At 42.8% G+C, this 17,799-nt stretch overlaps 1 protein-coding gene across 1 annotated transcript in view; it reads right to left on the reverse strand.

The window, feature by feature from the left end:
* Positions 1-17,799, reverse strand: part of LOC126456342 (trypsin-like) — a 187,074-nt gene that overhangs the window by 21,619 nt on the left and 147,656 nt on the right. The window contains exons 4-5 of the mRNA XM_050092098.1: positions 7,645-7,783; positions 1,836-1,952 (exon numbers count right to left, since the gene is read on the reverse strand). Of these exons, the coding sequence (XP_049948055.1) occupies positions 1,836-1,952; positions 7,645-7,783 (256 nt within the window). The remainder of the gene's footprint in view (positions 1-1,835; positions 1,953-7,644; positions 7,784-17,799) is intronic.

Genomic DNA, 17,799 nt, shown 5'->3' on the forward strand with positions numbered 1-17,799 from the left:
ATTCATTTCAAATGGTATAATGTTAAAAGCATTGCCTTGCAAGACTTTTGTAAAGAAAGTAAAGTTTCAATGGCTTGTGTGAGTTTATTGTTCTTGTGACATAAGAGTTTTAAATACAGAATTGTCATTGTCATGAACGGATTAGTATTTTCGTTTCAAGTAAGAAGTTTGTTTTAGTATGAGAAAATCATCCGAAACTTTCTCCTGATAATTTAGATTTACTTTAGCATATTTTAGCTGGCGCGATTTGTTCATGCTGTGCTGTTGCTGCTGAATATGCCGTAATTTTTAAGGTAAGATTCTTTTCGTATTTTTGCTGGTTCTTTCGTTTCTCATCTCAAGTTTCCATTGCGCTAATTCTAAGCATTTTCTATGTAATTTAGATTTTTAATGGGGCAGTCAACAGTGGGCATTTCACAGTATAGCTACGTAATTCCAGTGTTTCAATTTTTTTGAGCAGTGCACAGTTTGATTTTGGCAGTTGTCTTTGAGTAACAGTTTTGATTTTATTTCTTGTACAGTGGACGCTAGTTAGTTTTGTCCTTACGTAAATGTGTGCACTGAGACATACTGTTTGTAATAGTAATTTTAGTTCAACCTTTTCATGACATAAGAGGACAGTAAACTCGGTTTTGAGTAAAAGGCGGCCAAAGATTTTAACGCTCATGAACGAACGAGTCAGAGCAAATAACTTTCAGCACAATAACGTCTGACCTCCTGTGGGAATCTCAAAGCAGAGCACGGGGAACACGGACAGGGACTATGAACAGGTGGCGTTAGGTGAGTATGTGGGTCGGCCAGGAGGCGTACCTAGATACTCTGCACAACTGCAATGTCCACTGTCTACGGGTGACGCAGTGATTAGCGCAATTGCCTAGTAAGAAGGGAATCCTGGATTCGACTTCCAATGTGGCACCCATTTTCAATCGTCGCCACTGATCCTGCTGCAGCTGATATATCAATGTCAAAAAAAAAAAAAAAAAAAAAAAAAAAGACACCACGCATTCATATAATAGTAATGAACACTTATTTGCTGCTTTGTTATACAGAGTCTAAGTGTCAATCAGAGGCAGTTGTTGGAAAAACAATTAATGTTCCTGTACTGTTGTTCATGTCCAACTACTATTGCATTGCTTCCTAAAGTATACTACTGTCTTCTACTTTATTTTCAAAACAGAGTTTCTGTACAAGGTAAAGTCAATCCCAATAGTTAACTTTCTTCGTGAACAGTGTTAGTACTTTGCATAATTAGGCTGGCGAAGGTTCTCTTTTATGTAACTGCAGTTTATTTATAACTAATAGAATCTGGGTTCGAATTATGGGTCAATTTAAAAACCTCTCACAGGAGTACGGTCTGCTGCTAATCTAACTGTAGCCGAAGTGTTATACCTTCTATCTGCATTATCGTGCTATCGACCAATGACAACATTTTTCTGTAGACAACGCCACTGTCAGTGAACAGTCTGATATCATTGCTGACCTTTTTTAATAAATAGTTTCCGAATGCTGAGCGCGTAACGGTCCTATTACGCCTCCTTGTATCACACCCGTTTCCGTTGAACATTCGGCGCCCAGTACATAGTGCTCGGTTTTATTAGTCAGTCGTTTCTAGATCCGAAAACGTACCTAAGAAGAACTCAGACTGATTGAATCTTGGTCATTATTCGGAAATGTGGTACAATGTCGAACGACTTCCTTAAATCTATCTGCTTATACGCAGATAGAGAATACAGGAGAATACAGCTCAAGCTCGAAGTGGCAGTTTAAGTGTGGAAGGTGTTGGTCTTTATGTGAAACTGATTGCAGAAATTAGAAATTAGATGGAGGGTTCTTACCCACAGTTTTCCCCACCCAATGACCGTGACGGTGGCGCTGTCTGGAACCTCCTCTCCCTGCTCCGGGAGCTGAATTGGCGCCACCGTGACGCCATCAATTGGAAAAGCTGGAGATACCTGCGGAGGCATGAACATTACTTAGTTCATAAGGGTGTTTTTTTTTTAAACAAGGGTAACTGAATTTAGTCGAGCTAAATTAAACTAGGTAATTTTAAAGACACATTTACATGCTGAGCTTTTCTTAGCAGAAAACGTAATTAAAAGTAATAAAAAAAGAATTGATTTGAGCCATAGATATAGCCGACGGCTGTATAAATATTGTATGCAGCCGCTGGAAACATTTGAAGATTTTTGATCGTCAGATGGTTAAGAGGCACCTTTTGTTTTCTAGGTCTTATCCAGGTCGGGCGTATGTGACACACCGCCATTAATGCTACATTATTTTATTTATATATTCACGAGTTGCAACCAAACGGCACACGTAATTCAAGTCACAGTGAAAGTGCAGTAATTTAATTGTGTTTTTATTTCAGAATGTATTATTATTATTATTATTATTATTATTAACCTATGTAAGTTTTATTTTGTGCCTTTAGTCACTGTAAGATTGTTGGGTGACTTGGCATGGCAAAAGGCTCTGTACTTTTAAACAAAAAGTCGTCCAGCTCGATTCACCGACATCTTCGGATGCTATTTGATAACGAAGTCCGATTTTAGTGAAAACACAGACAGAAGAAACGCGGTTAAAAATACATGAACGGACCTTTAACGAAAATGTCGTGCTCAAGCGCCGAGAGTCTGTATAAAATATACTTTACCGATCCGTAAACTTAATTGATATATATTCGATATTCATTACTATAATTCATTGTATGGTCTCGATCAAGTTACGAATGAGCCAGAAAAAATTAATCAAATAATGAGATGATGAGGTCACATGCTCCGAGGAGCGTAGGGGACGATGCGACCCCGGGAATCGAGCCCGGGCGCGAGAAGCGAGAACGCTACCACAAGACCATGAGCTGCGGAGTTAAATAACGAGACACTAAAAGTATTAGTTGAGGTTTGCTGTCTTGGCAGCAAAATAACTGAAATTTGCGCTGCCCCGCGAGGCAGTGAGAGTTAGTACGCGAGTAGTACACTCGTAACGCTTACACGTGTGCGAGGTGTAAGCTACAGCATCGACTCAAAAATTCCGCAACATCATCATTGTCTAGTGGTTGTGCAATTGTGATGTGAAAGACATGTGATTGCTGGTTCGCGCCTTGCAATTTATGCTTGTATTTTTTTCTCTTTTTCGGAAGATCCTGTGACGTTCTTGTTAACTTAATAGAAGTATGTTCTGTAATATTCGATGTTATGTACAAATAAGAGCGCTCACTCAGGAGTGAAAAAAAATGGCTCTGAGCACTATGCGACTTAACATCTGAAGTCATCAGTCCGCTAGAAGTTAGAACTACTTAAACCTAACTAACCTAAGGACAGCACACACATCCATGCCCAAGGCAGGATTCGAACCTGCGACCGTAGCAGTCGCGCGGTTCCGGACTGAAGCGCCCAGAACCGCTCGGCCACAGCGACCGGCCTCAGGAGTGAGTTCTCATTGTCAATAATTTGCAAATTAAACAAGAAACACGTAAAATAGGAGAAAATATTCAAACCACGTTGGTCATCTGGTAAGGCTACACTCAGAATAAAAAGCATAGAAAATACCCACATATTTGCAACAAATTTAAATAGTAACTTAGTCTCAGCCATTTATATAGCATAAAAGAAAATTAACGAGATAGTTCTCTTAGGACACTTCTCTGTCAGACAAGAATGTCTTCAAAGAAAGAATATCTTTAACCACGAAGATTAGGTTCTTTCTCATTTTATTGCATCGATTTTGTACAAATACCGACGCGTTTGCGAAATATCCTCAGCGTGCTCGTGTTATTGAAACAGTATACATCCCCCGTAACGATCCGTGACAGAAAGGCCTGTCCGTCGGCCTCTAAACGCTCCAAAAGTTCAGATTAAATGGCCTCTCTTTAAATCTTGTGGTCCACTGTGACCATTCGTCGAACCCATCGTGAGCGCTTCTTTGAATATCCGAGAGTCTCGATCATTTCAGACGAACTTCCAATGCTGACCAATGACTGTAGAGCCAATTGTCGAGTTGTGATGCGCCGGTCGGCACGAATAATCGCATCTGCACGATTTAGCATGTCTGGAGCAGTGTCTGTGACAGGAACTCCCGAGCATGGCTGATCATGGAGCTTTGTTTCTGCATTTCCTGGGTTATCAAGTGCAGCATCGCCATTCACTGCACGCAAACGTTTATGGATGTTCACCACGGTTTCTTTTTCTGCATACAAGAATTCAACAACAGCGCGCTGATTGTCACGTGAGTCGTGTGTAGACGCCATTTTGACGCTGTACTACGGCTGTGCCATCTGCCAGAACGGTTCGAAACTTCACCGGTGTTGAGTTAATGTTGCGCACTAGAAGCGGAAGCTAAAACTAATAAAGAGACAACCGAACAGGATAACGCACGTCCACCAATCATGGACAAATCAGCCTTCATAATACGCACTATTGGTCCGCTGAAAAACCCCTGCTGGCCGAGAGAAGAGTAATAACAAGACTTTTGTCTGGCAACGTGTGGTGCGGTTTTCAAGAAGCGTATCATTGGTTCGTATTTTGTCGATGGGACTCCAAATAGCCACAAGTCTCTATAATTCCTTCAGTCCATTTTGTTCCTATCTTCATAGTTTAGTTCTCTGGACACACTTTCTGTTTGTCAGTTTTTTGTGCATACATGAGTTTCTGACTAAAATATCCAAGAAATTTATCTGTGCTCTTCCTAATTCTTCTGAGTCCAGAACTAAATTTCAGTCGTTCAGTTTATGTTAAAGCTTTAAGTCCTGGCGATGAGAATCATTGGATGTGGCCACCAATTTTAATCTCATTTTTCGAAAATGTTCCATGAGGTTAGACCATTTTTCTGTTGTTCCATTAAGTTTCGGGTGCAGCCGCAAGAAATCTCCTTCTTCTTCTAATATTTCGGCTGTATAACGTTCAGCCATCTTCAGAGTGAGCCGCAAGACTGCCGCTCCCTTTATACTGTTGTACCGCGCGACTGCGCATGCGGCCACAGATGCAAATGCGCCAGAGACGTTGGTCTGCAGCAGAGACGTGCATAATGCGCGAGTTGTATCTATGACTCCGCAGTTGATCTTTGTTGGCATATCGATATATCATTGTGAGCTGCACTGTGACGACGTCTTTGCGAGTTTATTATAGCAAGTGCCGGATTCCATGATTTATCAAGATTGAAACCACTATCTCTATTAATTAAGTTCGTCGTCAAGCGAATTTCAATTGCCTCCTTTACTATCGAGTCCCAAAAGGATGATGTAGTTGCCAAAATTTCGACGTTGTCATACAACATACTGTGACCATTATCATTACAGTGCTCTGCCACTGCAGACTTGTTAGGTTGTAAAAGTCGTATGTACCTCTGGTGTTCTGTACATCTTTCTTGGACAGTACGAGTTGTTTGTCCGATGTAAGAAAGGCCACAATCACATGGAATTTTGTAAACTCCAGATTTTCGGAGCAGCAAATCATCTTTGACGGAGCCCACGAGTGCAGCTGTCTTAGGTGGAGGACGAAAAATCACTTTTACTTTGTGTCTGCCGAGAATGCGTCCTATTTTTGATGAGAGGCTACCCACATATGGCAGGAAGGCCATCGATTTAAAGGTTTCTTCATCTTCTTCTGCTTTCTTTGTGGCCTCTTTCGGTTTCATTTTCAGTGCCCTCTGTATTTGTTGTGGATAGTACCCATTGTCTTCAAACACTCTTTGTAAGTGGTAAAGTTCATCTTGCAGACTGCTTTCGTCAGAAATAATACGCGCTCTGTGAGTCAAAGTTCGGAGAACACTCATTGTCTGGGCAGGATGGTGGCAGCTATTTGCACGTAAATACAGATCGGTGTGCGTCGGCTTCCTATACACTTCATGTCCCAAAGTGCCATCCTCTCTGCGCCGAACCAAAACATCCAAGAATGGAAGGTATCCCTCCTTTTCAATTTCCATTGTGAACTTTATTTGATCGTGGAGGGAGTTCAGATGTCTCTGGCGCATTGGCATCTGTGGCCGCATGCGCAGTCGCGCGGTGCAACAGTATCAAGGGACGAAGCGAGCACTGGAGCGGCAGTCTTGCGGCTCACTCTGAAGATGGCTGAACGTTATACAGCCGAAATATTAGAAGAAGAAAGATATTTCTTGCGGCTGCACGCCCGAAACTTAATGGAACAGTCTTTGCGCCGCCAAAACCTGAAGATTCACATTTTTCTGTTGTTTGGGCCGAAAATCTTTCTCGTAATTCTGTGTTCCTTTCTTTAGGATATTTTCGGTGTCGCTTTTTGTCTGAAGCATGGGATTTTTGTTCGCATAGAGATTTTCTTTCGCTTTGAGATCTTCGTTCGCATACAGGTCTCCTCGTCTGATGACAGTATTGCAATACTTGATATCTGTGTGGGTCGAAAGATATTTTTTGTCACAGATACAGTGTGTTCTTCCGTAGCCTCTCTTGAGTTTCTATAGGTGAATTTTCCCTATCAGTAGAGTTGATGATTTCACTTAGGTACTTGCAATACGGAGTCTCTCGATGTGACATTATTTTGTGGATAGTTTTTGGTAAGTTATAGCATAAGATGGGGAAGATGCAAATTCTATGTGTAACCAATTAGCAATGGAATACAGAAACTGGGGATTAATTACCAGGAAACAGAATACCTCACTAACGATCCAGATGACTTACGCATAGACGGAAAGAAAATTAAGAAGGACAGTACTTTCTGCTATTTGGGATCAGTTTTAGAGTTGCAGGGAAAATCTCAGGTAGAAATTAGTAAAAGAATCAGCAGTGGAAGAAAGATAATTGGGGTGCGCAACTCAATTTTATGGACCAGGAATATAGTAAACCGAACCAAAAAAATCATATATAAATCGATACTAGAGAGCGTAGTTATTTATGGAGCAGAGACTTGGACTACAAATCTGAAACACCTAAAAAAAACTGCAAGCAGTAGAAGTAGACTTCTGAAAAGATCAGCAAGATTTCTAGAAAAGAGAAAGTAAGAAAAGACGAAATAATAAAGAGAATGGAAGTAAGAGAAAGAATACATGACGTGATGGATTGATGGAATGGTACAGGCATGTAAGAAGGATGGAGGAAGTCAGAATTCAGAAAATGATTCTGGAATGGGAACCAGAGGGAAATAAGAGGATACCCTATGACCACCTGGCTCCAAAATGTACGCTTGACAGTGAGAAGACTTGGCGCAAGAGAAGAAGATATACAAGATCAAAACACCTGGAAGGACATCCTGAGGAGATACATTAAGGTCCTATGTAAAATATGAAATTATTTCCGGGTATTTATGTTGGAGACAAATCTTTGTATAGAGGAAAATTTCAATAAATAAGAACAATAAATTTTGGATATCGATCTCTGAAGACATGAACTCACGTATTTGGAAGCCAAGTTGTAACGATTTTATTATTGTCAGTAACATTACTTTGGTGTGCTTCCAACTCTGTCCGCTGCTGTCTCTCATGTCCTCTTCTCATTAGTTACACCGTCCTTCTGTTGGTTGTCTCTACTGCAAGGCCGCAGTCGCCTTTTAGTTTCCACCCTCCTCCGTCTCATTTGTGCACTGAATGTTTATATCATTGTAGCTTAGCCTTTGTCGAACATTAATGAGCTATGAGATCCCTCGGCATGAATCCACATTACAAAATACTCGAAATACTAACCTTCAATACGGCAATGTCGTTGACCCAGGAATCACTGGCGTTGTATCCCTCGTGAGAACTGATGTCTGTCACTGTGTGTCTGGTACCCCCTTCGGTGACGCTGTTGGTACCAGCTAGCACCTCGTACGTGTCCTCGCTGCTGCCAAAAAGAACCAAGAGTGCGTCACATCTTTGCAGAAGAGAACTAGGTGTAACCTGGTACAGTTAAACAGAGCTATTTTCAGTTGGACAGCGCTTAGTGAGGTACACTACGTGATCAAAAGTATCCCGACAACCCCAAAAACATATCTTTTCATATTTGGTGCATTGTGCTGCCACCTACTGCCAGGTACTCCATATCAGCGACCTCAGTAGTCATTAGATATCGTAAGAGAGCAGAATGGGGAGGACTTCGAACGTGGTCAGGTCATTCGGTGTCACTTGTGTCATACGTTTGTACGCGAGATTTCCACACTCCTAAACATTCCTAGGTCCACTGTTTCCGATGTGATAGGAAGTGGAAACGTGAAGGTACACGTAATGTGATAGGAAGTGGAAACGTGAAGGTACACATACAGAACAAAAACGTAAAGGCCCACCTCGCCTATTGACTGACAGAGACCGCCGACAGTTGAAGAGGGTCGTAATGTGTAATAGGCACACATCTATCCAGATCATCACACAGGAATTCCAAACTACATCAGGATCCACTGCAAGTACTATGACAGTTAGGCGGGAGGTGAGAAAACTTGGATTTCATGGTCGAGCGGCTGCTCATAGGCCACACATCACACTGGTAAATGCGAAACGACACCTTGGTGTAAGGATCGTAAACATTGGACGACTGAACAGTGGAAAAACGTTGTGTGGAGTGACGACTCTCAGTACACAACGTGGCAATCCGATGGCAGGGTGTGGGTATGGCGAATGCCCAGTAACGTCATCTGCCAGTGAGTGTAGTGCTACCAGTAAAATTCGGAGGCAGTGGTGTTATGGTGTAGACGTGCTTTTCATGGAGAGGCTTTGCACCTCTTATTGTTTTGCGTGGCACTATCACAGCACAGGCCTACATTGATGTTTGAAGCACCTTCTTGCTTCCCACTGTTGAAGAGCAATTCAGGGATGGCGACTGCATCTTTCAACACGATCGAGCACCTGTTCATAATTCACAGCTTGTGGCTGAGTGGTTACACAACAATAACATCTTTGTACGAGGTGCATTCAAGTTCTAAGGCCTCCGATTTTTTTTCTCCGGACTCGAAAGAGATAGAAACATGCGCATTGTTTTAAAATGAGGCCGCGTTCATTGTCAATACGTTCCAGAGATGGCAGCACCGTACGGCAGATGGAATTTTAACGCCAGCGGCGAGAATGAGAACTGTTTTAAATACTTAAAATTGCGACGTTTTCCTTACTTGAACAGCCTGCAATTATTCGTTTTCTGAATTTGCGTGGTGTGAAACCAATTGAAATTCCTCAACAGTTGAAGGAGACATGTGGTGATGGAGTTATGGATGTGTCGAAAGTGCGTTCGTGGGTTCGACAGTTTAATGAAGGCAGAACATCGTGTGACAACAAACCGAAACAACCTCGGGCTCACACAAGCCGGTCTGACGACATGATCGAGAAAGTGGAGAGAATTGTTATGGGGAATCGCCGAATGACTGTTGAACAGATCGCCTCCAGAGTTGGCATTTCTGTGGGTTCTGTGCACACAATCCTGCATGACGACCTGAAAATGCGAAAAGTGTCATCCAGGTGGGTGCCACGAATGCTGACGGACGACCACACGGCTGCCCGTGTGGCATGTTGCCAAGCAATGTTGACGCGCAACGACAGCACGAATGGGTCTTTCTTTTCGTCGGTTGTGACAATGGATGAGACGTGGATGGCATTTTTCAATCCAGAAACAAAGCGCCAGTCAGCTCAATGGAAGCACACAGATTCACCGCCACCAAAAAAAATTTCGGGTAACCGCCAGTGCTGAAAAAATGATGGTGTCCATGTTCTGGGACAGCGAGGGCGTAATCCTTACCCATTGCGTTCCAAAGGGCACTACGGTAACAGGTGCATCCTACGTAAATGTTTTGAAGAACAAATTCCTTCCTGCACTGCTACAAAAACGTCCGGGAAGGGCTGCGCGTGTGCTGTTTCACCAAGACAACGCACCCGCACATCGAGCTAACGTTACGCAACAGTTTCTTTGTGATAACAACTTTGAAGTGATTCCTCATGCTCCCTACTCACCTGACCTGGCTCCTTTCCAACAATGAAAGACACTCTCCGTGGCCGCACATTCACCAGCTGTGCTGCTATTGCCTCAGCGATTTTCCAGTGGTCAAAACAGACTCCTAAAGAAGCCTTCGCCGCTGCCATAGAATCATGGCGTCAGCGTTGTGAAAAATGTGTACGTCTGCAGGGCGATTACGTCGAGAAGTAACGCCAGTTTCATCGATTTCGGGTGAGTAGTTAATTAGAAAAAAAATCGGAGGTCTTAGAACTTGAATGCACCTCGTAGTGGACTGGCCTGCACAGTCCTGACCTGAATCCTATAGAACACCTCTGGGATGTTTTGGAACGCCGACTTCGTGCCAGGCCTCACCGATCGACGCCAATACCTCTACGCAGTGCAGCACTTCGTGAAGAATGGGGTGCCACTCCCCAAGAATCCTTCCATCATCTGATTGAACATATGCCTGTGAGAGTGGAATCTGCATCAAGGCAGGTTAATGGTGGGCCAACACCATATTGAATTCCAACATTACCGATTGAGGGTGCCACGAACTTTTTCAGCTAGGTATTCAGGTACTTTTAATCACACAGTGTGTGTTGTTGGATTATGTTATGCACAGGATTGCAGGGAAATGTGTTATACAAAAATTACGCAAGACTTTAACTCGATAGTTCGTTAGAACACCACAGACATTTACTAGGCAAGGCCATATTGGAGGTGCTATGCTCTTACCATAGAAATTTTCGTTGCCAATTATGAGGGGACCAACAGTTCAACTTGGAAGCAGACCACAAGCAAGATGGCATTTTTCTTTAGTGCAGTTGTGGTTATAAACTGCTAAATCTGAAACAGATCCCTGCGTTCTTCGAACGAAATGTATCTATTTTGTACTGCAACAGTTTCAGACATGAGATTACGAATAAGTCGCTAGTAAAAAGTACAGGGTGTTCCATTTATCTGATAACCGCCTGCACGGGGTATTGCCACTGAAGCCGCGCCTGCCGGTCGAATGGGTCCCGGGGGACCACACTATCCCCCTCCATTTTTTTGTGGGTTTTTAGCCTGAAGGTCGTACAAAGATACGCGCCATGTCGGTCAGTGTCATTCGAGCAATGAAACAGCCGTGACGATTGAAATAGTCAAGCTTGCGAACGCAACCATGGCAAAAGCGAATTATTCAATTCCACAAGTGTTTATTTACGATTTGTATGTGCGCACAGTCCGCTCGTACTGTTCGAATATTGTTTGAACAGAAGTTTCCAGGTATTCGAGTTCCGAGTCATGATGCAGCTCACAAATTAGTGAATAAATTTCGTGAAACAGGAAGTGTTCAAGAGAAGAAGCATAAATGACGACGTACAGTGCTCACAGAAGCTAGTCTCGATAACATTGCATACCCCCTGGAAAATTCCCCTAAATATCTCTTACAAGGGGAAGGCCTCAGACACGGCCAACCGATTCGGCTCAAATTTAGCAGGTCGCTTGTGCACAACCTAAATCGAAGGAATCTAAGATATTTTGGGTCAACACCCCCGCGTTTTTGAGAAAATCACCCCTAAAGGTTATGACGAGCAATCGACTGAAATTGGCGGGATTGATAGACAATTGTAAATAGAGCATTTTTCATCATCAGGTATGGGGTCCGCAAACGCATACTTTTCCAGAAGTCGAGGTAAAAACTGCCGCTTCTGTAACCACAAGGTCAACGCTATTAGCCGACAGCGCCGATAGCGCCGGCACGGTAGCTCAGCGTGTTCGGTCAGAGGGTTAGCTACTCTCTGTAATTAAAAAAAAAAAAAAAAAAAAAAAAAAAAAACTGAGTGAACGGATCAACGACGAACCTGAACGGGTGTCATAAGACGTCCGCCCCGAACATATACAACGAACAAAATAGAGCAAAAATGAAATCAACAAAGAATTTAAAAAAAAAATAGCGCAATGGCCAAGGTAACTGGCTGGGAATAGGAGATCCCGGGTTCGAATCTGGAAGAAACGTAACGGATGTTATTCTTTTCATTTGTATTTTTCCATATCTCAATTAATAGGGAAAGGAGGGTTAATAAGGTAAGTAAATCAATAAGGAATGATAATGAAAAGGTAGGCAAATAAATTTCTCAAACCTCTTAGGATAGTAAACAATTAAAATCTTACCCCAGGTCACTCTACAATGGCTCTTCCAGTCACTGTTACGTGTCCTCACTTTTCTTCGAACAACTAGATGGATGGTACTTGGCATATAAACATTCGAAACAAATATACTCACGGCACCAAGAACATCTAATGAATGCAATCTTTCGACAGCTACACTATTCCTTCCGAAGAGTTGGCGGAAAACAAACTTGGTTTACATTTAAAAATATATCTTTTTCGGGAATTAATTTTGATGCGTACCACGCATACGATATCATTGCCTGAAAAATCGGTGCCGAAAGTTGATTATGAATTATGCTGTGAATAGTTATTGCATCCGTGCGGTTGTGCAATTACCGCTGGGTTTCCAGAAGCACACTACAATTCTGACGCCTGGAAATAAAGTTTTTAACATAGCGATAGAAATATATATCACACGGCTGGCACTGTATGCATTCACAAAACGTATTTCATTTGACGCATTAACGATGGAAAAATCGCTACATGTATTCTCGAGGTTCGCACAGCCTAATGACGGAAAACAACTCTTTCCCGCCGGCCGTGGTGGCCAAGCGGTTAAAGGCGCTACAGTCTAGAACCGCGCGACCGCTACGGTCGCAGGTTCGAATCCTGCCTCGGGCATGGATGTGTGTGATGTCCTTAGGTTAGTTAGGTTTAATTAGTTCTAAGTTCTAGGCGACTAATGACCTTAGAAGTTAAGTCGCATAGTGCTCTGAGCCAACTCTTTCCGATTGACTTCTATAAGGCTCGTGCTGGACACCTTCACTCTTCCAGTTTCACAACTATGACGTGACGAAGAGGCAAGCGGGGCAACATAACTCTCCCCTTCGTGCATTCTGTCCCGTGCCTCGCTGTAAACAAGTTGTCGCGCGGTTAGCTATCTGTGATCCCTCGCGAGGAATTGGCAGCACTCTTACTCGGAGTTGTTTTCATGTGACAAGGCTTAAAAGTTTAATACTTTACTAACTCACGGCGTTTCGAAAATTAGTTTGCCTACCTTATTGTTATCATTCCTTATTGATTTACTTACCTTATTAACCCCCCCTTTTCCTATAAACAGAGATATGGAAAAATACAAACGAAAAGAATAACATCCGCTAGGTTTCGTCCATATTCCAACCCGGGTTTTTCTATCCCCAGCCAGTTACCTTGCCCGTTGTGCTATCGATGCTGTCGGCTGAAAGCGTTCACCTTGTAGACACAGAAGCGGCAATTGTAAAAGTTTCTTTTCTCGATTTCTGGAAAAGTTTGCGTTTGCGGACCCCATACTTGATGACGAAAAATGTTCTATATACAATTATCTATCGATTCCTCTAATTATGAGTTGATTGGTCGTCATAACATTTAGGGGTAATTTTCTCAAAATTGCGATGGTGTTGACCCAAAATATCTTAGATTCTTTCGTTTTAGGTTGTACACAAGCGACCTGCCAAATTTGAACCGAATCGGTTGGCCGTGTCTGAGGCCTTCCCTTTGTTAGACTTCTTCAACAGCTAACAGAAATATCGTGCACATCTGTACAAAGAGGTGCTGAGTTGCTTGGGCTAAGGTCCCTAATAAGTGTCAGCAGCACATGAACTTCGACCTGGTGATTCTGTGCAAAGGGCTAAGTTTTGCGAATGGGTTTAAAAACAAGTGCATGTCGGTGAAATGGATCCTTATTCTTTTTTTTAGATGAAGCTTGGTTCCATTTTCAAGGGTATGTTAATTCCCAAAACTGTCGACAATGGAGCGCAGATAGACCTGTTGTGCATCATGAAGAACCCCTCCATTATCAGAAAATAGGGGTGTGGTGCCCAGTTAGTGGTGACAGAATAGTAAGTCCAGTTTTGTTTTTTTAATGATACAGTTACAAGTGAAAGATATGTGGAAAACATTTTGCGAACTTATTTAAATAAACTGAGTGAAAGAGAACGAAGTTTCGCATTTTTTCAACAGGATTCGGCAGGGGCTCATATGGCAAATGTTTCTTTGCTCGCTATTCATGATATGTTCGATGAAAGAGTGATTAGTAACAATACCTTGCCCGCTAGAAGTCTTTTTATTTGTGGGGTGCACAGAAGGGCAAAGTGCACACAACAAATCCTCACACGATACAGGAACTCAAGAATAACATCTGTGAGTCAAATGGTTCAAATGGCTCTGAACACTATAGGACTTAACTTCTGAGGTCATCAGTCTCCTAGAACTTAGAACTACTTAAACCTAACTAACCTAAGGACATCACACACATCCATGCCCGAGGCAGGATTCGAACCTACGACCGTAGCGGTCTCGCGGTTCCAGACTGACGCGCCTAGAACCGCACGCACGGCCACACCGGCCAGCCGAGCTCTGATCCCACGGTCAACTTTGCGCTCGCTGCCCGGCATCTACTGCGTCGCAAAGGCGGTGATCAGATAAATGGAATAATCTGTAAAACGATATTTTGTTCAACTAGAGCCGTGAAACGGTAGTACTACAATATTCGTCTCTTCTTGGCGAGTCTGATTATCTGCAACAATGTTGTACGGACTGGCAAAGTCCACCTCAGGTAGCTAACAAACGATTCCATGTCTCAGACAGCCTCAGGCAACTCCAGGAATTTACACTTTGCATTCCCTTGACTGTCTAAAAGGATCGTAATATTTTTGATACCTTAAGTTCAGAATTGCAAAGGGTTTCTGTTGCTGCATAAGGCTTTTTCGCAAAGTGATTCTAACGAGACAGAAAATTATAAAAAACGTGTACATTAAAAAATATTATTAAGGAAACTTGACCATTAAGGTACTCCAAAGATTATAATGAATTATCTTAATCTTCTGCACTAAGAAGAATGTCTCTGTTTGTAACTTTTTTTTTTCCTTTTGGCTACTGCCTGAGAGTACTTTCTGCGCGGCATCCAGCAGTAGCCATATGTCATTGCGCCATCCCATTGGCCCTGGAAGATCAGTTCCATTTCTTTAGTATTTTGATGGAACCATTTCCCTGTCTGTCACTCACAGCACACAGACTGTACGGGAAAAGCTTCGGGAGATTCCAGGAATCGCGGTTTCCAGCTCAATGAGGCACCCAATGGTTTGTAATTATCCAGCACGGTTCTTCCTGTTTTCTCACCGAGTGAGGAGGCGCATGGTTACCTCCCTGGACTTGCATTCGGGAGGACGACGGTTCAGACCTGCGTCCGGCCATCTGATAATGGTTTTTAGTTATTTCCCTAAATGCCAGGATGGTTCCTCTGACTGGGTGCAGCCGATTTCGTTCTCCACTCTTAACTCATTCCGAGCTTTTGGTTCGTCTGTAAAGACCTAGATATCGACGATACGTTAAGCCATAACTTTCCCTCCTTTTCTTGCCATATTCTCGTAATTAGAGCTTTTGTAGTTGCTGAAACACGTGTTCACAACTTCTTTAAAGGATATCCAAGCAGACCTTCCGGTGAATTTAATTTTGTCTTCGAATGTTGCGTCTTTCGTTAGTTTCCGAATGTCAAGACCGACGAAAATTCCTATTCGATTAGCTTCTGACAGCTGCGTAAACTTAACTTGTCACAAACTTGACATCATCTTTTGGTAAGGCTTTCATAAATTGTTCCATAATGCCAAGTATTGTGCGAAACGAAAGGAAACTACATTGTCAACGAGTGGTATCTAACAGCAACTCCTGTGCCAATCTCACAGTAGCGCTCGTACCAAACTGCCTCGGGCATCTGATCTGTAAATTTCAGTCTCGAACCAACGTGCACGGAAGTTAGCTGTGACCTTGCTGCAGTATGTATACAATTTGGGCATCCTCCCTTTTACCAAGGAATTCCTTCAGGACTGGGATCGCAGTGACCGAACCCCTTTCGCAGGTGCTACTTTCGATGGAACTCTGCTAGGACTATTAAGAAGGTTGTAAATAGGGTGGAAAGGCTTCCCAAGTTTTCGCAGTAAGAGCAAGCATAGGAAAGCCTAGAAAAAGTGTAACTGGTATAGGCCGCGACCAAATATTGTCACATGAATAGATAGATGGTGGCGATAGGGCAGCCATGCGTGGGCATATTCTGGCTAATTCCATTCTTCCTGTGGCCCTCTACCGCAGGGGCTCTGGTAGGCGTCTTCTGTGTGCCATATTGCACCGTCTGTGACTGTGTACACAGCGATTGTGGATGTGGGACTACCTATCAAACACTACTCCGATTGACAGGTGCCCTGACATCATCGTTGGCGTGGTTTTCCGTTGATCGTGTTCGTGCAGAATACGATAGTACGGACATCTGTTTTCAGTTTGTATGATTATAACGTGAATTAGACACAGGATTGCGAAGTAGCGGTTTGTTGCTTTAATTTTGGAAACCAGCGTACATGTTACGATCTATTGTGAGCTACAGCTTATGAGCCATCGGCATCATCTGCCGATGTAAAACTAGCTGTGCTGTGGAAACGTTGTCGTTATAATCCAGAAGATTTAACGGGAACCTGATTACGACGTTACTTTAGCTGAAATATATGAGGGCTCTCTTCCAACACCTGCCCAACTGTAAAAGGAGAAAAAGTAACACGGCATGGTTTGGTGGCACTGCATACCAGTTCCATTACCGCGTTCAGCTTCAAGAACGGCGACTGAAAATTATTTGGAAGGTAAAACTGACATATATCCCACTAAGTGACAGATTGTATATGCAGTGCATGACAACGTAAACCAACCAACCACACGTTTCGTTCCACTATTACATCTTGTGTATAATATTTATCTGTCTAGCAATTGGATAAGTGTTACTTGATACGACCAAAACTGTGCAGTGTAAGTTAAGTTAGGGAAAATTCGAAATGCACCATCACTACGGGGTGAAAAAGCTTCTTTGAGAATACGATTTTGTGGTTACTTTAAAAAATTTAAGCTTACATATGAAGTCTGTGTTTGTGCATTAGTTTCCAAGACTATATCGATTTTAAAAGCAATGGATGCAGAGTGAGTTGAGCAGGGACATGTTTTTCCCCAAATTACATTCATTTCCGACCACATCATCACAAAAATTCTTAAGTTGAAGTACAGAATACCTTCTAGATAATGCCCTAGATATATGCTTTGTCAATTTGGCAGTTGTTTGATGCAAACCAGCCGGGCGGTGTGGCCGTGCTGTTAAAGGCGCTTCAGTCTGGAACCACGTGACCGCTACGATCGCAGGTTCGAATCCTGCCTCGGGCATGGATGTGTGTGATGTCCTTAGGTTAGTTAGGTTTAATTAGTTCTAAGTTCTAGGCGACTGATGACCTCAGAAGTTAAGTCGCATAGTGCTCAGAACCATTTGAACCATTTGATGCAAACCGCATCTATATTCGATGGGTCGTTCAAGAGTCGCTTGAAATTAAAATGAATAGCGCATCAGAATTCATGGAGGGAATTGGTAGCCATGTTGGACCATTGTCACGCAAGGGTTGTGAGGAAAAAGGCATGAGTCGGCTGCATGACTCCCGTAGAAGGGATAAACCGAGGCGTCTGAAACGTTCTGGATACTTGGCATAGGGATACTTCCGTTAAAACTGAAAAGTAAGACGCAATTTTAGTGAGAAGACACCCTTCTGCTGCAGCTGTAGGGACTTCGCTCTGGGCCTGGGCCTCTTAGAAAAAAGATTCCCCAGTGAGTTTAAGTTTTAGTTACTGGTACGGCTTGTCACAGCAGTTAAATTATGGATATAAGGAAGAGTGATGTTTCTGACGTCACAATCCCCCAAAAAGTTATAAATAGAGGTAGCGTCTCATTATTCTCGGCAGTTCACGAAGCGTGTTGACTGAAGACAGAACTTCAGCTAATAGCAGCTCAGGCTCCG

The sequence above is a fragment of the Schistocerca serialis genome, chromosome 1 (assembly GCF_023864345.2).
Source record: "Schistocerca serialis cubense isolate TAMUIC-IGC-003099 chromosome 1, iqSchSeri2.2, whole genome shotgun sequence".
Taxonomy (NCBI): Eukaryota; Metazoa; Arthropoda; class Insecta; order Orthoptera; family Acrididae; genus Schistocerca; species Schistocerca serialis.